This window comes from Panthera pardus, unplaced genomic scaffold (assembly GCF_024362965.1).
Source record: "Panthera pardus isolate Hobbes unplaced genomic scaffold, ASM2436296v1 HiC_scaffold_11, whole genome shotgun sequence".
Taxonomy (NCBI): Eukaryota; Metazoa; Chordata; class Mammalia; order Carnivora; family Felidae; genus Panthera; species Panthera pardus.
The window spans coordinates 42,518,951-42,543,646 of NW_026526666.1; the positions used below are offsets into that span (position 1 = coordinate 42,518,951).

General features: G+C 43.5%; 1 protein-coding gene and 1 long non-coding RNA gene across 2 annotated transcripts in view; one reads left to right on the forward strand and one right to left on the reverse strand.

Moving 5' to 3' along the window:
- Positions 1-24,696, reverse strand: part of ST6GALNAC5 (ST6 N-acetylgalactosaminide alpha-2,6-sialyltransferase 5) — a 175,584-nt gene that overhangs the window by 14,320 nt on the left and 136,568 nt on the right. Inside the window, exons 3-4 of the mRNA XM_019448842.2 lie at positions 7,760-8,169; positions 2,132-2,239 (exon numbers count right to left, since the gene is read on the reverse strand). Of these exons, the coding sequence (XP_019304387.1) occupies positions 2,132-2,239; positions 7,760-8,169 (518 nt within the window). The remainder of the gene's footprint in view (positions 1-2,131; positions 2,240-7,759; positions 8,170-24,696) is intronic.
- On the forward strand, positions 1,193-12,850 carry LOC109266651 (uncharacterized). Its single transcript, XR_002079804.2, has 2 exons — positions 1,193-2,271; positions 11,883-12,850. It is a non-coding gene; the product is annotated as an uncharacterized LOC109266651 (long non-coding RNA).

A 24,696-nucleotide genomic window follows, 5' to 3' on the forward strand; every position in this document is an offset into this window, starting at 1 on the left:
GGGCACTGTGTCAGACATTCTACATCCATGACCTCATTCAACCTTCACCATGACCTGCTTGCTTTTAATACCGTTTTCTTATGACCATCTTGCAGATGAGGGAAGCAAGGCTCAAGGTGACCCCGTTTCTAATTGGGTGGTTCAGCTAACATGTCCTGGAAGCAAAGATTAAAGGAATGTGGGAGTCAGTCTGTGCTGCCCCGCTCTTCCCTGCTTAACCATCCTAACAGGAATTCTCACTGAGCAGGACACTCTCTGCAGCCCAACCCTCTCTGCCACACGACACCCAGCTTCTCCACTTACTCTGACAGGACACCGTGTACAGGGTACAGGGATCCTCCTGAAGAGTTGTTGGAGATAGCATTTTGTGAAAGCAACTGTGGAACCTTTGGGATGGTGGCTGGGGAACAGAAAGCCAGAGCCGGTGACAACAGACGGTGCACCAACAGTATCTTGACTCCCTTCCCTTGTTAGCAGCATCCCATAAGCTGTCCCCCTCCTATGATCATGCAGTCATGATGAACTAGCTCTGAGTAAGAGAAATGTCAGGTTAACTTGCCTTTCATTTGTTTTCCATAATAAATGGAATATTTCCTTGAATGCTCTAAGTCATTAACATTGCAATTTATTCATGCTCTTTCTCTCTGGAGTCCTAATGGCAATATTCCATAATTATATCTGCCATACAGCTATCAACTTTGACGGCTCTTTGCATGCCCAAAAGCACTGTTCTTACTGCCTCTGTTAGCCTGTTGGGTTGAGGAGGTTGGGCTTTTTTTTTTTTTTACACTATCTTACCTACTTTTTGCACATGGATTGCTAAACAGGGAAACAAGGCTATGGGTTCAGTAATGAAGAACCGGATGGGGATCCAAGATAACTCTTGCCATGTATAGGTGCTGGTCCAAGCACTTCATGTGTATTAACTTATTTAATCCACCTACAACCCCATGGCCGACTCTATTAGTATCATCATGTCCACTTCTAATGAGGAGGAAACTGAGACACAGAGAGATTGAACAACCAGCTCAAGCTCACACTTGGTTAGTAAGTAGCCAGGTGGAGCCCTGAACCTTGCCTTCTGACTCCAGAATGCACACCCTTCCTTACTATATCAGGCCATCCACGGGACGAGTGAGTCTGGGCAAATATCAAAGGCCTATTCTGTATCTCTCATATGTAAACTAGTACTGCTGCTGTGTTGGGTCTTTGGGCTCAAGAGGGTGGGAGAAAAGTTGCAAAATGGAAAAGCAGCATGATTAAGTACTCACATCCTTGCATCCAACGTCCAAATTGCAGATTTTGTGTAAAGGCCCATGGCCTTCGAGAAGGTGTTAGGTTTAAAACACATGAAGATATAAGCAAGCGCGAATTTTAAGGAGCGAGTTTAAAATGCCCTCACCCCAGATTTTGCCATGTGAAGATCAGGTTGCAGGTCACCAGGTATTCCTGGAGAGCAGAATGCTTTCTGAAGGTACCCACATTGCTACTTTAAATTACAGTGAATTTTCAACTGGGCTTCCACAAATCAGGCCCTGAGTATCTCTCAGTGCATCTGTTAGTACACACCAAACTCTGGCTGGGTACGTGGGAACCTAAGGTAGCAACAAAGATGTGTGTATGTTCCCTTTAAAGTGGTACACCAAAGTAATTATATCTGTGCTCTTGGCCTTAGAAGCACAAATCAAGGCTACTGATGTGAAGAGGAAAAGAGACTCAGAGCAGTATTTTAATTTTAGAAAACAAGCCTTACCGTTGAAGAAATTGCCCTCCTTAATTCATTAAAAATTACCACATTCTTTCAAAATGAGAATAAAACTAATATTTCTTAATGCTTGCTCATCATTAATATTATGCCAATTGTTGCATTACTTTTGGTTACTAAATATTCAGAGGATAAAAGAAGCCCACAAGATGGATTAATTCTCCAGCAATTGAAAGCAAAACTTTCAATATTTTATATCACATAATTAAATGCTGTTTGTTGTTTCTAGAACCAGAACTTGGGACATGTTAATTAATTGCTTCAAGAAGACAGTTAGACATGTTTCATGGTTGATATTTGGAATCAGATATTTATAAATCCTGCAACAACACTGCTGATGAATTACACTTGCAGAATAAATCCTACCTGCAGAAGTCTGGGGGCACCATGCCATAAACATTGATCCTGTCACAGAGCTCCAGTGCAATTGTCATTGTGAACCAGCCAGTGCTGAGCCAAGTGTTTGAGATCTTCCTAGAAGGAACAACAATTAAGTCTGCAAGCTGGTAAAGTAATCATTATAACCATTACCATCTTAAATCCTTTCTGGAGCAAGGCTGATGATTAACACACCCTCTCTCTCTCTCTATCCATTTGGTAAATAGCTGACACTTTACCTGATAGAAATCTCTTACCAACAGCATCATACTCCATGGTAGAGTGATAAATGATATTCATGTTCCACCATGGTGGATTATGACACTAAAGGATGCTCAAGCAACTTCTTCATCATCAAAGATGATGATCAGTGTTTCAGTGTTTAAGAGCACACGACCACAACTCAATTTCTTGTAAGATGACAATCCCCATGTGTCAACTCTTTCTTTATTAACTACAATACTTGACTAATTGGAAATATTCCTTATTCCCCAAGCAGGCCTAAATAATGAAGAGCTTATTAAATATGTATAAACACATAGATGTATCTATCTATTGATTGATACCTACTGATCGATCAAACAATCTTAGGTAAAAGCTTGCCTTCAATTAGACTAATTAACATTGACATCTTGACTGAATGTCTTTCCATAGGAAGAGTATACTCATTTGGGAAGGGGCTAATTACCAGAGGAAAGGGACTGCAGGAATGCTTATGCTTAATTGAGCATTTGCTTTATTTTACCTCAGAACATTCAGATCCCTCTCAAAGTTTTTTCTTAAAAGACCGAACTGACAAAACTTAAGGAATGAATCTTGGTGTTCCTAAATTCATTCATTTGCCCATTCAAACATATGTACTGAGCTCTAGCACGTGCCAAGCCTAAGGATAACTGTGGAGACATAACATCAAGGTCTAATTTGACCCTGTGAGAATGACTCGGTCTACCATGCTATGCTGCTGTGGATATTAATTTCAATTCTTAGGGGGTTGCTGCTTTTGCTTTTTTTTTTTTCCAGTGCTTATGGCATGCCTCATTAGCCAGTTTCAAACACCTTATCCCCAAGGTCAGACTGTCTGACTTTGCCCGGCCATAGCACCATATGTGATGTGAATAACAGAGTTGCTGAAAAGCTTTTCTACTTGCGCTGTGTAGCATTCCTCTTTGAGAAGGAAGACATTTGTTAATCAGTTTGCATTATTTCCATTTCACATATGGACCAAAAAAAAAAAAAAAAAAGAGAGAGGCATATTAAGGAGTCCTTTGTTTTGTCAAATACCTGACAGGAATGGGTGATATAGTCATTCCTGAGTTCATGGCTTCCCCTTTGTGGTTCTTAATCCCTTTGCTCATTTTAGCTTTCCATTCCATTATATCCTGACCCAGGAATAGCCCAGGAAGTACATTTTAAAAGCTCCTAAAGATGGGAATACCATGAGTGTGTATGGCTGTTTTTATCACTGACCAGCTGAATGACCTGAGGCAGCTTACTGCTTATCTCTGAGCCCTGATTTCCCATCTATAGAGCAGGCCTGGGAAGCTCTATCTTCCTGGGCTATTCTGAGGACGAAATGAGAGAACACCATAAAAAGTATTTAGCGTGATGTGTTGATAGATAGATCGAGACACCTTCCTCCTCTCTTGGTTGCTAGATCGGAGCAAATGAAGCAAATAATTCAACCATTACTTTCAGTGTTTGTTTTTGTTTTTGTTTTGTTGTTAGCATCCCTGAAGAAACTGATATCCTTGTAATACTCTGCTATTGGCTCTGGTGTAGGATCCACCATCAGTCATCAGGGCAGTGAGTACAAAACTGTGAAGCCTCCAGCCTAGATAGGAATTAGCAATCCTTTTCCTTTGCACCAGTCTTCCAGGACTAAAGGAGGCAGCACAGAGCAAAGGTAGTCCCTGGGGAAGGGAGAGAGGAAAGAGAAGGAAAAGAAAGTCCCTTGCCTCAAGCGAGATTCACCCTTGTAGCTGTGACAGTGCAACGGTCAGTTTCCTAGACTCACACTGGGTCAGTGAATAACTGGGAGCTTGTGAAGGCCAGGAAGAGACGGAGTCCCTACGTTTTTAGAGTCGTCAGAAACACCAAGAGGGCTCTCCCAGGGGCAGAAACTCCCTGTAATTTTGGCGTTCTTTTGTGGGCTAGAGTAGAGACCATAAGCCACAGCCAGAAATACTAGAAGAGGTGGCTCTACAGAAAAAGGTTTCATGGGGAAAAAGGGGGAGAATACAAAGTGAGGGATGAAAGAAACTAAAGCAAAGAGTTCTTTAAAGTGCCACTTAAAATCCCCAGACTTCTTAAATCCTAGCCTTTTGGGATCACGTGCTCTAGAAATGCAACTGCTCTGTGCTGTCTTTCTAAAATGATTTGAACTCTTTTTCCAACAAAGGAATATCTACTGTTTTTACACTTAATCAGCTATAATGAAGGAATATGAAGAGCTGTCATGTGCTTATTAGGGAAAATTATCAGATATTCTTTTATATGATGAAGTAACACACTGAGCTGATAATTCTATAGTGCGCACTAAATTACAATTAAAGGCCTTTCTGCTCCACCAGAATCTCATTTATAATCTCTATGGAAATATTCTTCCTGCAGTTATTTCATTTATGCTTCCTTTATCTAATTACTATAATATTGGTTCTGAATCATATTTTCCTAATGTACCCTTATTCAATTATAAAGTTATTTTCAAGTACAGTTACTTTCTAATATCAAAGAATACCACTTGCCCATCTATGCCATTTGTCATGCTTTTTAATTGCAGATTGTTCCTGAGCCCGTTTTTCCCTCCACTTTTAAGTAGGGTGAAACTTCTATAAATCAAAATCTATTGAATTATCCTATTTTTTTTTTTCAAAATAATAGCTTGGAATGAATGTCCTGATCATGAGATGTACAAAATTAGATATTCCACATTTTGTGTACCTTTAATACGTCCTACTGTTTTGCTGGGTTTCGAGAAAAGCTTACATGGAAGAAATACTAGTGGATCCCTAATGTTCTGTGTTTTGATTTTTGGAAAAATGTTTCTTCTGAAGGGTTATTTCTGACTTGGTTCTTTTAGCTGGGAGAGGCCAGGTTAAGAATATGGACGCATGAGAATATCGAGTCAATACAATATTAGCCTCTTTAAGACAGTTTCCTAAAGGTAAGAGGCACAAAGATTCCAGAAGTGACAATGTAGTTTGGCACCCTGCAAGTCCTTATGTGTGATTCCCCTGAATAGGGATGGATGGACCCTTGTAGATGGATGTCTGCACATGAGAGGCCCAGTAGATAACCGACATAGATTTGGTTTCCTCTACCAGCTGGGCTCACCAGGGAGACAGACCTACCGAACATAAAGTTTTTATGGCCAGAATTTAATAAACTTAAGTGAATGGGCTATGTCTCAGTGTAAGTTTATTTCCTAAAGTGACCAAAGGCTAGAATGACTGGTCTCCAAGTTATCAACTTAAAATAATCTTTTAAGAAGATCCAGAGCAATGTGTAATTAGCTTCAATAGCTTATACTGCAGCAGTTATACTGCATCAGTGTCTCAGAAATTCTCAAATTTAACAAACAACCATTAAACTAAAAAGAGGAGAAGTGTTTTCTATTGAAGACTGTTTCTACTTATTTCAAATTTTCCAACAAGCAAAAATGAAACTGTAAATAACTCCTCTCATTCTTATTCCCGTATAAAATGCTCTGTTGGTTAAATAACTCATTTAAATGAGTGACAGTCTCTCTTATTTGTGGCTTTTAAAGGGCAATAAATAACTGAACTTCATGAGAGCTTGTGATGATGACCAGGATCCCTTATGTGATCTAACCATGGAGTCTCCTGAGCCTCTAGGGAAGGAGGCCACAGGGCCAGAAGACAGCTCCCCCTCTCCTCTGTCCCCCAGATGCCATGGCTGGACCAGCCCTCAAATGGTCACAAGGTTTCTAGGATTTAAAAAGAAAAGTCTTCCACACAAAGAATTTGGGGCAAAGCTCTGGTCTTTCTCTAAGGCCCTGTTCTCCAATAATGAGCTGCCCACATAGCTTAACAATGAATTTAGTACTTTATATTCTTCATTTCATTTATCATGTCTCTTTAGTTTTAAGAAATCAACTCAGCAACAGTTTTTGTAAGGGGGGGGAGGTAAATTAAATATCTATTAATTATAAAATTACATATTTAAAACATTTTTAAATGTTTAGTTATTTTTGAGAGAGAGAGAAAGAGAGAGAGAGAAGGAGAGGGAGAGAATGAGCTGGGAGGGGCAGAGAGAGGGGGAGACAGGATCTGAAGCAGGATCCAGGCTCCGAGCTGTCAGCACAGAGTCTGACACAGGGCTCAAACCCACGAACCATGAGATCATGACCTAAGCTGAAGGTGGACGCTTAACCGACTGAGCCACGCAGGTGTCCCTAAAATTATATATTTTAAAATTAAGGAAAAAAAGAAACTTAATCATTAGACCAGTCCTATGAGGCCTAGCCACTATGCACTTTTTGCATGTGAGGTCCCTGCAGAGTTAGATAACTTGTCCAAGGCCACACAACCACTGAAGGATAGAGTCAGAATTCTTGCCTAGAGATCTGTATTTGGACTACACTGCACCACACCTATTGATACCCAGCTGTCCTTTGCTTTTCACCTAGATTTGGCCAGCTCATGGCCCTTTATCTCAGTGTCGTCAAGGACTACTCCCCCCAAAACCCTCCTGACTGCAGCCACAGGGAATATTGTGGAATTACTATCTAATTCCAGAACATTTTCATTACCTCAAAAAACCTCTACATGTGTATATTCATATGTACAAAACTGACATGGATAAGTGTTATTTCATTTAACAATATTTTGTCTTAATATGGGGGATGAATCTTGATATTGTCTTCTATTCCATTCCATTTCATTCCATCAATTCCATTACATTAAAAAAAAAAAAAAAACAAACAACTTACAGTGACTCACTACACTGATTTCATGTCCCAACATTTGAACTGTAACTAAGAGTAAGGAAACTTTGCCCTGGACTATGGTAGGTCTCCCTGTCCTGCAGGTCACAGCACTATTTTCTTTACCTTGCATGACATGACACTCAGCATGTGAGCCACTACTTGGTAAATATTTGTCCTCCCGGGAAAGCTTTAGGTTCCTGGAGGGCACGGCCTAGATTTGTCTTGTTTCAAATATACCCCCAGTGCCTGGTGCAGTGGAGGAGTAGGTAGGTACTCAGCACCTGTCCATGGAATGAATAAATGTTTGCCTCGAAAGGGAAAAATAAACCCATACTCTCCTTTTGGTTAGTGTTCACACAAGTGAAAGGAATGCAATAAAACGTATGATCTTGCACTTATTACCAGTGTAAGCCAGCAGCTCTGTAGCCTGTTCCTCCAAAACAGGGACTTGGCCTTGAACTATCCACACAGTGTCTCAGTGCTTCATTCACTTTGCCTTACAAAGGCAGCCAGTCCCCAGGACCCTACAGAGGAGCTCTATCAATGGCATGAACAGCGGAGCCCCAACAAAAAGCCTCAGCAAAAGCTTGGCTTCCAGTGAATCAGCCAGCAACGACATGTCCTCACCCTCCCCTGCGGCCCTCCACTCTCCACCCTGCGCCTTCTACCTGTCCTTGCCAGTCTCCTGCTTGAAGAGCTCATCAAACTGCAGCATCTTGTGGCGCGTGGTCATAAAGGCCTTCAGCCGCGGCAGCACGCGGCTCAGGAGCTGCAGGTTGTTGTAGACCTGGCCCTTGCCGTCGCGCCGCATGTAGCTGCTGGGGCCCCAGAAGATGAACACGGTGCCCTGGCTCACGTTGAGCAGGTCGTGGCGGTTGCGGAGGATCCTCTGGATGCTGGAGTGCGCGATGACCCTCAGGCTGGTGCGGTTGCCCACGTCGCGCCCGTAACCGCGCGTGGGGGCGTCGTTCATGCGGATGACGCACTCGGTCTGGTCGATCTGGGGGCCTTGGCGGCTGTGCAGCAGATGCCCCGAGCTGGTCACCAGGGCACAGTCCCTGCAGTGCATTTTCAGGGGCTGGAAGGCAAAGGGGGAAGGACACCATCAGCAGGCAGCCCTCACTTGGCACCACTAGGTCATTTCACCGCCTCAGAAGGTGGCCAGTCTTCCCTCTCCTCCCTCCCATGCCAGAATATACTTCTCCTGCTATTGCCTCATCCACTCTTACATTCTCTCCCAAATTGGTGACAAGGAGCATTTGACAAGATGGAAAGAGGGCTTGCATTGACCTGTCAAACACTGGGCTCTGGGCTTAGCTGGCACCAAATCACCAAATCCCCATAACCCAGCAAGGTTGCTGTCACAGCCATCTTACAGATGGGAATACTTGGGCTTGGAGATGTTAAAAAATTTGCTCAAGGATGCATAACTAGGATGTAATGAAGTCATGCTTTCAAACCCAGGTCTTTCTGAATCCAGTTACCCCAAATTGAAATAAAGACTACACTACATTTTGCTATGACATTAGCTCTTAGCTCACATTATTGAAAGCTAAGCGTTTATCAATATTCTTGGATGCTGTACAAATATGCTTACCCTAAATAAACATCGCCTGAGAATCACATGGGGGAAACATGCAAATTGTAATCCCTCAGATACCATAATTTTGAAATGACAACTAGGATAGTTTCTCCCATTTTAAGGGGAGAGGGAGTGAAATTGAGTTAGTCCATCTTCAAAAGTGTAAAAAAAAAAAAAGCCTCAAGTTCAGAGCCACAGACCTTGGGAGTCCTGGCTGTGTGGTGCCCAAGGACAACGCCAACGGCAATGCTCATTTCAACACCCTGAACCAACGATTTGCTTTCTGAACACCTATGTTCCCACAAATTAAACATTCCCCTGTTTATGTTTAATGAGAACTATCTCTTAGTTGCTGTTTGAACATAATGTAATTAGGACCTGAGGCCAAGGCCAGCAAGTGCACGAGAAAATTACAATCAAGAATGTTCTGAAGGAAAGTAGCATTGTTAGACTTGCCCCAGAGCCTCTGCCCTTCCTCCCAGTTAACTTTGAACAGGACATACTGGCTCCCTGCATAATCTCAGCAAGTTGGATCCAGTTTAGGGCTTATATTTACTCGGGGGGGGGGGGGGGGGGGCGCAGGGTTCCTGAGCCATAGCTCTGCCTTCAAAACCAGATGAGGGCACGTGAGGACAACAGTCTTCCCTCACTGCATAGTGGCAGAGGGGGGGCGCGTGGGTGGCTCAGTCAGTTAAGCATAGTGGCAGAGGGCACCAGTTTTGGGGGCTTATAGGATGGATCCAGCCTCGTCTCCACTACCTATTAGCTGTGGGACCTTGGTAAGCTACTGACCTCTGTAAATCTCAGGTTTCTCATCTCCAAATGAGGAAAATTAATGCCCCATTCTACCTTGGGAGAATTGAATACACATAGTATTAGACTGGGCCATTTGATATTCCCAGTACCTGACCTATAAAAATAGCAATTGCAGGGAGCTGAACCCAATCCCTACCATAGGACCTGGTACAGTGATCATTCAGTAATGACAGCTGTTATTGGGATTATCCGTCAGAGTGGAGTGCATTGTAGATACTCACTAAATCAGTACTGATCACTTTGGGTTGATAATTGACATATAAGCTTCTGAAATGTAGATTCTCATCATTCATTTGACATCCAAGTATTGTTATTAGGTGACAGGCACTACGATGGGCAGTAAGAATGCAAATGGAAGGAAAAAGCAGAACCCCTAAAGTTTATACTTTAGTAAGGGACAGCAGGTCAGTAAAGGCTCACAATAAAGTATGACAGGATGAGAAGGGGGACTGTGTGAAAGTATTAGTAGAGGGGGCTATTTAGAGCACAGCAAGTCAGGGGACATGAAAGAAAGAGCACTTTTGCTAATGGTGATTAGATATCTCCATGTGCCAGGCACTGTTTTGAGCTTTTTTATATAGTTGCATTAATTCTTCAAATAACCCCATATGAAAGATATTATATTACCCCCCCCCCATTTTACTAATGAGAATATTGAGGGATAGAAAAGGAAGGAACTTGCTCAAGATCATCCAGTTAGAAAGTGGCAGAGCTGGAATTCAAACCCAGGAAATCAGACTGTACAGCCCGTGGGATTAACCATCATGGTTAATGGCGTCGCAGTGCAGTAGAGTAAATAGAATGAATAGAACAAATGCCCTGAGATGTTTTCTTAATTCATCGTCTTCTTCCTTTCCTCTCTCAACCCCAGAAGCTCAGTGTTGCTGTTTCTTAATCAGTTATTGCTTTAAGAGCTTTGGGCTGGGTGGATGCAGTAAAATGACAAAAGTCTCGTATCCAATACCTTCATCCCTTGGAGCTCTATTAACAGTGGACTCATCCATCTAGAGCCTTAAATTAATGAGGGTGAAATGTACTTAAGCCCAAATCTCCCTTTGAGGAAGAGCCACATTATGTATAGAAAGTGGCCCCTATTCCCTTCAGGGAAACTCCTGGAACCTGGAACATGAGGCCCTTGTGAATCCCCTGAGGGGCTGAGGGGCAAGTTCATGGGCCAAAGGATGGCAGAAATACTTAATTTTCCCCTTTCTTATTTTTCTTGCATATCCCATACATACAGGATGAAGAGGGAAGGTTAAAGGATCTATTCAACCATAGAGTTTCTATCATGTGTCAGGCATTGAACTTGGTGATATAGATAAAAAGTCAGATGAAATCCTGTTTTTCCTTTCAAGGAAGCACACAATCTAAGGCGAGAGTGCCCCCAGATAAATAATTACAGGACTGTGGAGTAAGTGCTATAATAAAGTCAGGTACAAGGGGCCATGGGACCAAAGGCGAGAAAACATTTGAGCCTGTCCAGAAGAGCTAGAGAGGCAGGAAGACAGCCAGGAAAGGTCTGTGCAAAGCAAACTAACAGAAGAGGTAACTTTAAAGAGCCAGTGGTCAGTGGCGTCACAAGACATGATAGCACAAGTGAAACCAAAAGCGTTCTTTGGATTTGGCGGCCTCAGCCAAAAAAAGTCTCAGTGGAACAGAGGCGGCAGAGCCTCATTTTGGTCGGTCGGAAGTAGAGGCGGATGCTTGGCCGCAGGGGGGCTGATGGAGGGTTGCCCGAGGGGCAGGGCAGATCCGCAGGGCGGACTCTGACACTTGAGCTGACCAGCCCACCCGGTTTGTTAGGGGTTGTTTGGGTTTCAGCATTGAAGGTCCTGCACCCTGGGAAAGTTCTACTCGTAGGGAAGCCCCCTAAAAAAATTCCTACAAAATTGACAGGGGCATCTGCAAATATCACGTCACTGGGTGATGATTAGGGTCAGGAGACCCAGGATCTGAATTTTACAAGTCAGGTCCTTGACTTTCTGACCCGTGAGATAAAGAGATCAACCAGATACATGTGGCCACATGACATTCATTCGTTCATTCATTTGAAAGACATTTATGGAGCACTCAGTACACCCCTGAGGTGCTGTGTAAGTCAGTACATTTGTTTAATAAGGTCACTTTGTAGGATTTCATTCCATTGGACCCTATAGCCATGGGAACTTGCTTTTTGTCATCAGACTCACCTAGAATTACCATCTTGAAATTTCTAGTTTGATCATTGTGAGACATTGTGCTTCTTTTTACTGGGGAAAACATTCTGAAGAAAAGTCCCGCATCTCTTTCCCCCATAATGAACTATTCTGCTGTGATTCTCAAAGCACAGGGTGGCTGACGGGTGAAACCTGGGTCTCCTATGGAGACTGAGGTGCCTTCTCTGTGTCTCTTAGGTGTGCATGTGGCCAGTGGAAGACACTTTCAGGGAAGGCCATGGTTCCCGACTGTGCCATCCTGATCCTCTGTGCTTCCTGGGCACCATCAGAACACACTGGGTCCAACCAGTCCAGAAATCCCTCCCTCATGCTTCCTGTCCATCTGCCTTAGCTCTGAAGTATTGATTACCTCGGGCAACAACACTCACTCTTCGAGTTGTGCAGGCGCACCAAACAATGCAAAAAAGATTGAAGTCTGAATTATGCCTTAAGTGTCTTTTGGTAAGTGGTGCCAATAAAATGACAATAGCTGTTCTAAACATAATGTTACATTTCCCGCAGCTGAGAAGAGCATGTACCAAAGGCTGAATCACTTCCAAAGGAGGAAATGAAGTCTGTTTTTTGCATTTGGAAGGACTGATGATGTCTTGGGAGGCAGGATGACTAGAAATTATACAAACTCCATGACCCTGTTTCTCAGGATGCATTACAGTCCTCCGAGAGAGCCATGCTCCCCCACATCTCAGTACGATTATAATCCTTAGTGTCTTAATGATATGGGTGGAAATATGCATGCCTTGGTGAGTTAAGATTCCTGAGGCAGTGTTCACATATTCTTCCCTTAAGCACTCAGATGCTGGGCTGATGAATCACTAAGCAGAGGACGGGAAGGTGAACTTGGAGCTTTGCTAGTGGCCTGGGAGATAAAACTCCATGGAGTACGTGAGTGGAGGCGGCTTCCGGCGAACTCACTGGCTAGCAAGGCCTTCTCTCCGACTTCCTCCTCCTCACAGTATTTAGTCTCCCTGATTCTTGGGGACGTTTTCCTTAAAGCCCCATTTAGTGAGGTATACCATCCTATGGTAGGAAACATAGGCACCCTTATCAGGTTACTGCAATCTTGGTAATCTCTTTGCTTCCGGACACATAAGAGGCACTCAATATATACTGAATAAAAGGATGGATTGACAAATGAGTGAATGAGACCCAACTGCCTATCTTGTCTGTTCTCTGAGAAAGCCAACCTCCTGGGACATAAAAAGAAGGCATAAGGGACGCCTGGGTGGCTCAGTTGATTAAGCATCTGACTCTTGATTTCAGCTCAGGTCATGACCTCACAGTCATAAGATCGAGCCCCCATGTTGGGCTCTGCATTGGGCATGGAGCCTGCTTGGGATTCTCTCTCTCCTCTCTCTGACCCTCCCTGGCCCTATACATACATACATACGTAGGTACATACATACATAAAAATTAAAAATAAAAAAATAAAAAGAAGACAGTGTGGTGCCCTAACCAAATATTTGCCTAAAGACCCCAGCCCTCTGTACTAATGCCATGGAGAGAAAAAGGGGGAGCATAATGTGGAAAGCTCTGTCTGGAGAGAAGGAAGCTATGGCCATTTGCCTCAGGACAGCCTCTTTGTCCAGGGAGCTATAATGGCCAGAGCTAAGGGCGCTGCCTGGAATTAATGGCTGGCTAGGAAAAAGGCCCAGGACACAGTGAGGGCCATTAAGCCCAGCCAGTTATTAATCCCCAGTAAGAGCTTGATGCCAAGGTCATTAGAGCTGTTGTGAAGTAAAAAATGCCCAGGAAAATCTACAGCGCATGGAGGCCACTGGTGCTCAGAGCTGCAACCTCGTTAGGGCCCGAGCATGTGGCGGGCCTGTCGGAGGCGGGAAGGCTGGCTCTCTGGAGGGAGTGTCCACAGTGCACACACCTGGAGTTTGCCGTTTTATTTTTGCCGTCACTCTTGCTCCTTGCTAGTGTGTAAGCATTTGTCATCGTCCCAGTACCTAGGACTGGTGTCTACAACTTAGTAGGGACTCAGGAATGTTTTAGAATATTTTAGAAGGTGTCTCTCCTTTCACCCACTCCCCCGCAACCCCCCGCCAAACCAGAGACTAGAGGAGTGTGACAGCTTGCATCACAACTTCCTCCTTTGGGCTCAAGCGGCAGGAGCAATCCCTACTTGAGAAAGCACGCTCGGGGAATCAAGGTCTGATTTCTGTCACAGCCCAGAGAGCAAGAGCAGAAGGAATTCTCCCTGTGACCCAGCTGATGCCTCCTGAGCCTTTCTTAAGAGAATAGACCAGGCCAAGTCAAATTAAACTTGACACCTAAAACGCTCAGTGATGTCCTTGCAAACATTTGCAGCATGGCAATCTCAGGTTTCACTTTTTAAAATTCTGATTTATTTGGCAGAGGGAAAGGTACCTCAGAGCATAATGTCCATTAGCTCAGTAATGAGACCGGTCTTGCTCTGGGAGCTGCTTGTTGGTCTGGAGCAAACATAAGATATATTAAATGGCTTCAGGTGTTTCAAGAATCTCTGCACTTTTCAATCTGATGTTTTCCTGTAATTACTGGGCTTTTATTAGCTGTCAATCTCGGTTCAGCCTGACATGGGTATAAGCCACTCTGATTATTTAATGTGATTCCCTAGAAAAATGTTACTCTTTCAAGCTGCTCCTCTCTCTCAATGACAAGCCCACCCACCAGCTTTCACTGCCAACCTTCAACACCACCTTTCCTGTTTTTCGTCTACTGGCTGCCTTAGGATGGAAGAACTCCATGGGCAGGAGGCAGTACTGAGCAGTATTTAAAATATGGCCTTTGGGGCGCCTGGGTGGCTCAATCATTTGAGTGTCTGACTTTGGCTCAGGTCATGATCTCAGTTTGTGTGTTCAAGCCCCGCTTTGGGCTCTGTGCTGACAGCTCAGAGCCTGGAGCCTGCTTCAGATTCTGTGTCTCTCTCTCTCTCTGCCCCTCCCCTGCTCATTCTCTCTCTCTCAAGAATAAACATTAAACAAATTAAAAAATAAAATAAAATAAAATATGGCTTTTGGAGTCACTAACTTGAATCTGCTTCTTCTACTTTTTAGATGGATAATTTTAGGTGAAGTGGCTTAGATTTTCTGAGTCCCTGTTTTCTCATCTGTAATATGAATATAGTAAAGCCAATCTCAAAGAGAGGGTTTGGCATCTCAGTTGATGGCACACCTTCCACCCAGTTGCTCAACACAAAATTGAAATCTCATTCCTTTTTAAAAATTTTTTTTATTTCTTTCCTTTTTATAAAAAGTTTATTTAGTTTGAGAGAGGGGGGAGGGAGGGGCAGAGGGAGAGAGAGAGAGGGAGAGAGAATCCCAAGCAGGCTCCATGCTGTCAGCACAAGGCCCAGTGTGGTGCTTGATCCCACAAACTGTGGGATCGTGACCTGAGCCGACATCGAGAGTCGGATGCTCAACTGGCTGAGCCACCCAGGCGCCCTGCAAAGCTCACTCTTGATACCCGTCTCTCCATCTGCTACAACTCTTCCAGCCCTCTTGGGTCTATCCTCCTACATGTATCCCAAACTTACCACTTCTTGCAGAATAGCATCACTGGCAGAAATCTCAGAGATCATCTAGGCTGATAATTTTCAGGGGGTGGTTCCCAGACCAGTAGGGACAACAAAGTCTAGACTCACTGAATCAGATGCTCTGAGGTGGGGCCCAGTAATCTGTGTTTTAACAAGTCCTCCAAGTGATTTCTTTTTTTTTTTTTTAATTTTTTTTTAACGTTTATTTATTTTTTTTTTTTTAATTTTTTTTTTCAACGTTTTTTATTTATTTTTGGGACAGAGAGAGACAGAGCATGAACGGGGGAGGGGCAGAGAGAGAGGGAGACACAGAATCGGAAACAGGCTCCAGGCTCCGAGCCATCAGCCCAGAGCCTGACGCGGGGCTCGAACTCACGGACCGCGAGATCGTGACCTGGCTGAAGTCGGACGCTTAACCGACTGCGCCACCCAGGCGCCCCAACGTTTATTTATTTTTGAGACAGAGAGAGACAGAGCATGAACGGGGGAGGGTCAGAGAGAGAGGGAGACACAGAATCTGAAACAGGCTCCAGGCTCTGAGCTGTCAGTACAGAGCCCGACGCGGGGCTTGAACTCACGGACCGCAAGATCATGACCTGAGCCGAAGTCGGACACTTAACCGACTGAGCCACCCAGGCGCCCCCCTCCAAGTGATTTCTGATGCATCCTCAAGGTTGAGAACCCCTGGACCAGGCCTGCATCCTCATTTTACAGAGGAAGAAGCTGAAACTCAAGAGGTTATGTGATTTGTTCAATGTCACACCCTAAAAGCAGCACCTGGGATGAACTCCAGGTTTCCTCACTCCTGAAAATCTAAGAAAATCCACTTATGTCCATAGACTGTTCAAAGCCACTGGGGACTCACTGAAAAGGAACCATGGATTAGTAGTACACTGAAGCTGTAACCTACAAATGGAAGCAATTTTGTGGAGGAAGTTGAATAAGAAGGGCTACTCCTTATTTGACAGTCTACCCTCAGCACGACTGCCTGCCTCTGTACCACCTGCCTGCCTATTTGGAATAAGCAACCAGGAATGGCTACACAGCATGTAAACCTCCCACCACAGGGAAAGTACCGAATGCCTCTGTGCTCTTGCTCCAGAAGGTGGGCCACTGTGGTTTCTCTCCAGCCAGTGCAGCCCCTCAGAGGTGTGGCCAGACTCAGAGGTCTGTTGAACTGTGTCCATCCCAAGAGCCCCTGTACACACACACACACACACACACACACACACACACACAAACACGCTATGTTGAAGTCCCACCTGTGCACGTGACCTTATTTGAAAAAAGGTTTTTGCTGATATAATGAACATGTACGTCAAGATGTAGTCACACTGGATCAGAGCAGTCCCAGTGTCCTTAGAAGAAGAAAGTCTGAGACACAGAGACACCCAGGGACTACACCAGGTGATGAAGGCGGCCGAGAAGTCAGTGAGGCATCTACTGGCCAACGACGGTGAGGAAGCTGTAAGGTGCAAGGTAGGATTCTTCCTTAGAGCTTTTAGGGAGAACCCAGCTCTGCGGCAAACTTGATCTCAGATTTCTAGCTGCCATATATACCAAGAGAGAGTAAATTTCAGTTGTTTTAAGACAACCAGGTTGTGGGAATTTGTTCTGGAAACAAATATACTGCTACCAGCACCGTCTTCACCCTCAGCCTCCCACCATCCTACCAGCACCCCCACCCACCAGGGCTTCTTCTGGGTCTGGTAGCTTTCACCCTTACAGCGCATGCTCCATGCAGCTGTAAGAGTGAGGATTTTAACGCACAGAGCACCCTCCTTCCCTACTTGAAGAGTAGAATCCAAATTCTTTGCCTGGTTAGAATCTTGCTCACCTCATGGCCCTCAGCTCAATTCACTTGCCATTCTCACCCCATTGACTCCTGATCTCCTTTCTGCCACCGGGAGACATCAGGCATTCATTCCTCCTCTGTGTCTGGCCTTTGCTTCTCCAATTATTCACATGCTCCGGGAGACATCAGGCATTCATTCCTCCTCTGTGTCTGGCCTTTGCTTCTCCAATTATTCACATGCTCCGCTCCTTTTCATCTCTCAGGTCTCAGCTTAAAAGTCATCTCCTCCAGGAGGTCCTCTCTGACTGCTTTAATTGGAAGTGGCCTCCCCCCACTTAGCACATAGCAAAGATATTAACCACTTATGACCCTGACAAAATCTTCAGCTGGATATGAATATATACATCATCTAACTTAAAATCCGGAAAACAGCCTTGAAAGGAAGGTTCTACCACTGTCCTCGTTTTGATCAGAAGAGGAAGTTGAGCTACAAGTTTATCACGATCCCGTTATTCACGATCCTGTTTATTTCCTCTGGCACCTACCACAGTCTCTAATGATTTACATTTTTAATTTCTTTATTGTCTGTCCCTGCCACTAAAACAGGAGTGCCACGAGAGCACAGATCATGATGTATGCATGGCACACAGCAGGCACTCAATAGATTGTTAGAGAAATATTTCACTTCCTTACTTTCTCTGCAAGCAGTAGATGATTCTTCTCTGTTCAAAAAAGGTGTGGATGAGTTGTCAGAGAGACAAGCCCATTCCCAGAGCCTGTTTCTTCCCTGGTATGCTAGTACAAGGATTGATGTTACACACTGGCTCACCTCACAGACTTTCAGATAACTCCCTGATGTGATTTCCTTCAAAGGTCACTCATATGCAATTACTTCCTCTAGGAGGAGATTGGATATAAACGCCCCCTGTACTCATTAAAACAAACAAAAAGCTGCATTTTTATTAGAGGAAGGTGATATTTAATGCTGCCAGACAAACCAGATTCCACAAAACTGGCTTCTTTGGCTTCTGCTACATTTACAAAGGCCTTAACATAAACACAGTGTAGTCCAAATCTGGGAAGATAACTGATGGGGGATGGTCACAAGAGAATTATGAGAATTTGGGACTTCCACATATAGCTGAATTAAATGGAGGGGGAACAAGCCATGGTTTTTGGTGGACCAAATGAGTAACAAAATCTAACTGGACAGAACATTAAATATGTAGAGTTAAAGTAGAAAGATCATACTGGCTTGGGAGTCAGACTTGGGTTCAAATCTCAGTTAAGTCATTAAAAAAATTTTTTTTAATGTTTTTTATTTATTTTTGAGACAGAGAGAGACAGAGCATGAACAGGGGAGGGGCAGAGAGAGAGGGAGACACAGAATCTGAAGCAGGCTCCAGGCTCTGAGCTGTCAGCACAGAGCCCGACACAGGGCTCGAACACACAGACTGTTGAGATCATGACCTGAACTGAAGTCAGACACTCAACCAACTGAGACACCCAGGCGCCCCTCAGTTAAGTCGCTTATTGTAGGTGCTTCCCTACTCTCAGCCTCAATTTTCTCATCTGTAATATGGTATGGTAATCACTCAGTAAGACATAAAGAGTACTACTATCATGGCTTCATTGTTATAGATACATAAAGGACTCTCCTGAATGACCCGTTACCTGACTCTCCTTATGTCCAGTCACTCATGGAGCCAGCAGACTCAACCTGTTGTATCCCTGGTGAAATTGATCTTTTCTACCCACCTGTACCTTCCTTCCCCTTGACCCCACCCCTGGCTCAACCCGCTATCTTCACTGGATCACTGCCAGTCCTCCCACATACACTTCAAATGTCCACAGGTGCCAGAGTGGTCTCTCTAAAATGCACATAATTAGGACCTAAATGTTAGGGGTCCCTAAATCCTAAAATTCCTTAGTATCCTCCTATTGCTTTGAGGGCGAGGTCCTTCCAGTGGCTCACCGGACCCTCGTACCTCGCCAAGTCCTGTATCCTGACCCTCTTGCAACTCTCCACACAACAGTTGCACTGACTTTGACTTTGTGGTCCAAGTGGCACTATTCATGAGGCTTTGCCTTGGGGCCTTTGCACATGCTTTCTCTGGAACCTAAGCTTCCTCTGTTGTAAACTGGGACAATAACATCTACTTGCAGTGTTATTTTGTGACTTAACTGAAATAATAATCACATTCAAAGTCTCCCTCCCCTGCCTCTTCTCTCCTGACTTTTGTAATTCCTTCAGCACTCATTCAAAGCGTCATAATCTCAGAGAACCTTCCTTAAACTCCAAGACTAGCTTAGCACTCTGATTCTCCCTTTATAATTCTCACCATGTCTATAACCACTGACTCAGGGTCTCTCTTCCCCACAAAATGGCAAGGTTCTTAAGAACTGGGTTCATGTTGGGGCACCTGAGTGGCTCAGTAGGCTGAGCATCTGACTCTTGATTTCGGCTCAGGTCATTATCTCACAATTATTGGGACCGAGCCTGGCATCTGGCTCTGCTCTGACAGGTACAGAGACTGCTTGGGATTCTCTCTCCTCTCTCTCTGCCCCCTCCCACTGTTCTCGCTTTCACTCTCTCTCTCAAAATATACCTAAACAAAACTGGGTTCATGTGTTTGTTGGGTTTAGGTCACCCTAACATCCCCAGGACCTAATATATAGTAGGTGATCACTAAATATTTGCTGCACAGGTAGCTAAATTAGTTCATGCAGGTGAGGGGAGCCTTCTAGAACCACAGCCTCACCCAGGCTTTCTCTTTGATTTTCACTTCCATTTGGTGTGCCCAGGTGTAGACCAAGAGAGAAAATCATCCAAAATCGAATATTTAATTTGGTGCATATACTTAACCTTCTCACAGAAGACGGAGTAGTACAAACTGAACTGATCACACTGTAGCCTTACATTTTATTCACTTTATTATCTAAGCATAAGGGAGTTTTCAAAATGAACCATTACTTGAGGCTCTGGACACTGACTACTGCCAAGTAGCAAATAACCAGATTGTGTCAGTGTTGACACTTTGGTCCTGGAGCTGATGGTTTGTTTATTGAACTGCCTACTTTAGGGGCTCTGAGAGTGGAAGAATGGTCATCAGCAGCCTGAATAACAACTCAGCACCCCAGCTGGAAACACACGAGTAAACAAAATCATAATTTTTAACTTTGCCAAGCTCAGTAAACGCCATCATGATGCGCTACCAGTAAGGCAGTCATTAGTTAAATAAATAAAGCACAAAGCTAAGAACAGGATTATTGATGCTGGCACAGTATACTCATTTGCTGACCATTGATAGACATTAGCTGTGATGTACACACTAGGGAGGTACTTTGCCACCTGCTTTCATTTGCTAAACATCATGCATCCTCTGGGCCACAGAATTACTTACTTTGTATTAGTGAAAAATCACCTTTTCTTCTTTTCCTTTTTCATTTGCTCAATACATAGTTATTAAGTACCTACTCTCTGTGTAATGGAACCTCTTGGGCAAGCTGCCCAGTACACAACTGCCTTTACTCCTCTGGCAATACCTCGACCTGGTGAGGTTGTAAAATACAGGGGAGCTGTTCCTGGCAAGAGGCATCCCAGCTTTTTCAAGAAGCCTGCGAGTGGATGAAGGCAGAAAGGACTGATCATTGAAGAGAGTTTTAGTTCTTTTTTTTGAAAGAGGGAGGGGCTTTTTTTGGTAAAAACAAAACAAAAACCAGTGAAGATTTTTATCCAGCCTTCTTCTTTTCTTAATACTCCTCTTTGGCTTCCTCCATATATATTAGATCTCTCTAGATTACACTCAAGCACATTAGCAGATCCCTAACTTCTTGGAGACTTTCAGGATCCTGACTCATGGCTTCAGCCAATTTCTCAGTGGAGATGTCTCCTCTATTCTACCTCTTCCTCCATTCATACCCTTATTCCAACTTGCTGGAATCCTGTGGATTGTTTTTATTCCTATTGATAGTGCTAATAAAAGCTGGGTCCCATAAGTGCCAAAAGAACAGCAGTAATGGCTACCAACCGTTACCAAGAAACTTTTTATATTATTATACTTATTATGATCTCAGTTAAATTCTAAAGTAAATCAGCAAGGTACGTATTACCTACCACCTCGGTTTATATTTGAGGAAATAGAAGTTCCAGGTTAAAGTGCTCAAGGTCCTAGAGTTTCTAAGGCACAGCCTGTTTGGCAGCTGGGTCAATCTCACTCCCAGATGTGGGCATGCTCCGTCCACCATAACAGACAAAACAGACTCGAGTGGAAGAGTTGCAAAGAAAAGAAGATTGAAGGGTCTCAAGAGAAGAAGAAAGAAAATCTACAGTGGTAGGAACTAGTAGATAATAAGAATGGCAAGAGAATGAAGAAAGCATTGGAAAACATAGACATTAGAGGCACTGAGATGACACAGTGACTATAACAATTCTTAAGGGGACAGAAAGATTAAAGAGAAAATTCAACAGAACAGCTAGAATTCTGGAGGCATTCAGTGCAGAAACAAATATTTCCACACCACTCAAAAGCCATCCGTATACAACACACTGCATTATAATAAGTGACATTCATAATGGGGATCCTAAATCATCAAGAAAAGCTTAAATTAAGTTAAGCTTTGTTCACTTAGGTAGGAATGTATAAAATCAATTTGGAACCTTCAGGAATAATTTAGACAAATACAATTTGGTGCTAAAAGGGACTATGCTTATGTTATTTTATTTTAAGCCTCATTTGTTCATAAAACTCATTCCTCAACCATGCTTCAAAATGAGGTGCTAGACTGCTCTGAGAAGTTATTGCTGAAGGGTAAATAAGCTTTTCTTTCCTCATTCAGGTGTGATAGACTTTCCACCAAAATTCATGCTTCCCTCCCCCAGTGTAGTCATAGATGGAAGTGGTTGCTTAGTCAGGAACCACATTCCTTGTCCCCATGCCTCCAGGGGTGTCGTGTGCGTCCCAATGAAATCGGAGCAGAAGTCATTGGAGAACTTAAGAAGCAGGTGCCTTCTCCACTCTCTGTCCCCTTGTGATGTCTTGATATACGTGGCACAGTGAACCCGGAAGCCACCTGTCAAAGACAGTAAAGCCAAGGAATGAAAGAAGACCCAGTCTTTGAATCATTGCTTAAATCAGAGATATTAGGAACTCCCACTTTTTTGACTATATGAGCAAGGATAAAGAAACCGTCATTTCAGAGCTACTATATATTTTATAAAGCAGGCAGTATAACTGTAATTATTCTCTCATGCAGATAGGAAGCTTTTTTTTTTTTGTCTACTTATTTTACTTAGTTGCTAGAGTAGAGGAAGCACATTTTCTTTTTAAAGTATAGCTTTGATCATATCACTCCAGCTAAAAGATCTTCCATAACTCCCTATTACCTGTAGAGGGAAGTCCAAATTTCATATATATATATATATATATATATATATATATATGAGAGAGTGTGTGTGTGTGAGCAGGAGAGTGGGCAGAGGGAGAGAGACAGAGAGAGAGAGAGAGAGAGAGAGAGAGAGAGAGAGAGAATCTTAAGCAGACTCTACAACCCTGGAATCATGACCTGAGCTGAAATCAAGAGTCAGATGCTCAACTGACAAAGCTACCCAGGCACCCTGAGAAGTCTGCATTTCTAAAAGTGATCCTTTTAATCTTATTTTTTACTGGTCATTTCAAGAACTCTAAACTCCCCAAATGGGACCACCACTCAATTCAAATGTCACATCCTTGTCTTTGCCCATAGAGTAGCCTCCTTCTGGAATGACTCCAGTCACTGTAGCTTACCATTGTTTAGGGCCCTATGTCAAGACCAACTGATCAACAAATTATCCTTCATTCCAACTGCTTGAGTTCAAATCCCATCACTTACCAATTGCTGACTTTGGCAAATTTCTCAACTTCCCTGTGCCTTAATTTCTTCATCTATAAAATAATGGTAATTATATAAACTATTGCATAAGGCTGTGAGGTTTCAATGAGTTAATTCACAGAGGGCCCTTGGCCTGCTCTCTGCCATCAATATAACCCACTTCATAATGCAAATTACTTCTTCATCAATCTTGACCAGTCATGTGTCACCTCCTAGGGAGGCAGAGGAACTTTCCATTGTTGTGTCCCATACTGTCCCGCAAAGTGGCTTAATTAAATGTAGAAGATGTGTAATAAATGTTGGTTGAATGAATGAATATATGAGTTTCTAAAGTTGTAAGAATTGGATTTCATTTTTCCATTTACTCATGATTTTTTTGAGGGGGCAGAAGGAGAGCAAATGAGAAGATTTTTAAAAAGTTTTAATGTTCTTATTCATTTTTTGAGAGACAGAGAGAGACTGTGAGTGGGAGAGGGGCAGAGAGAGAGGGAGACACAGAATCCGAAGCAGGCTCCAGGCTCTGAGCTGTCAGCACAGAGCCCAACACAGGGCTCAAACTCACAAACTGCAAGATCATGACCTGAGCTGAAGTTGGACACTTAACTGACTGAGCCATCCAGATGCCCCGGAAATGAGAGGATCTTAAGCAGGTTCCATGCTCAGCATGGAGCCTGATATGGGGCTCAATCTCACAAACCATGAGATCATGACCTGTGTCAAAATCAAGAGTCGGATGCTTAACTGACTGAGCCACTGAGTTGCCCCCATTTATTCATTATTTGCTCAGAGGACTATGATGTTTTCCTACAGCTTGAATTCTACTCAGAATGACAAGGCTTTTTTTTTTTTTTTTTTTAATACAGATCTTCCTTGACTTATGAAGGAGTTACCTACAGATAAACCCTTTTAAACCCAAGGTGAAAATATAAGCCAAAAATGTATTTAATGCACCTAACCAATTGAACACCATAGCATGGCCTAGCCTACCTTAAACATGCTCAGAGCACTTAGGTTAGCCTGCAGTTGGGCAATATCATCTCACACAAAGTCTGTTTTATAATGCAGTGTTGAATATCTCATGTTATTCATTGGATGTTGTACTGAAAGTGAAAAACAATGGTTGCCTGGGCACAGAATGGTTGTAAGTGTATCCCATTATTATGTGAATGACTAGGAGCTGCCACTACCTAGCATCACCTGAGAGCATCATACCACATATGGCTGGCCCAGGAAAAGATTACAATTCAAAGTTGGAAGTAGAGTTTCAACTGAACGTGTATTGCCCTCACACCAGTATAAAGTCGAAAAATTTTAAGCCCAACCTTTGTAAGTTGGGGACCATCTGTATCCTGAGTTCTGAAGAGGCTCTGATCATTTTCCTGACCTTCAATGAAAGTGAACACCCCTTGAGCAGGAGGATCTGTTTTACTAGGGAGTTTTGTTTTGGCTTTGAAGGCATGAGACACAGTGAGACTCTCTGGCCAGGTTGAGCAGAGGCAGACACTTTCACCTTTTGTGCTTATTCCTGGACATGCCTGAGGTAAGGTGTCTGAGATACTCAGGATTTGTCTTGAAAGGCCATGGGAGGGTTAAGTAATTTGAGGCTGGAAAGACTAAATATCCTTCAGAGCTGACAGTGCAGAGGGCCAGAGCTGGGGTCACTGAAGAAGGGCACTGGTAAATACAGAGCCAAACAGACCATATTCCCCACTGCTCTGTTTCGGCTCATTTTCAGTTGCACTCAGGGCTGATGTGGTGTTTATTTCAAAAATAAGACTTAGGAGGGATGACAGGACTGTAAATCA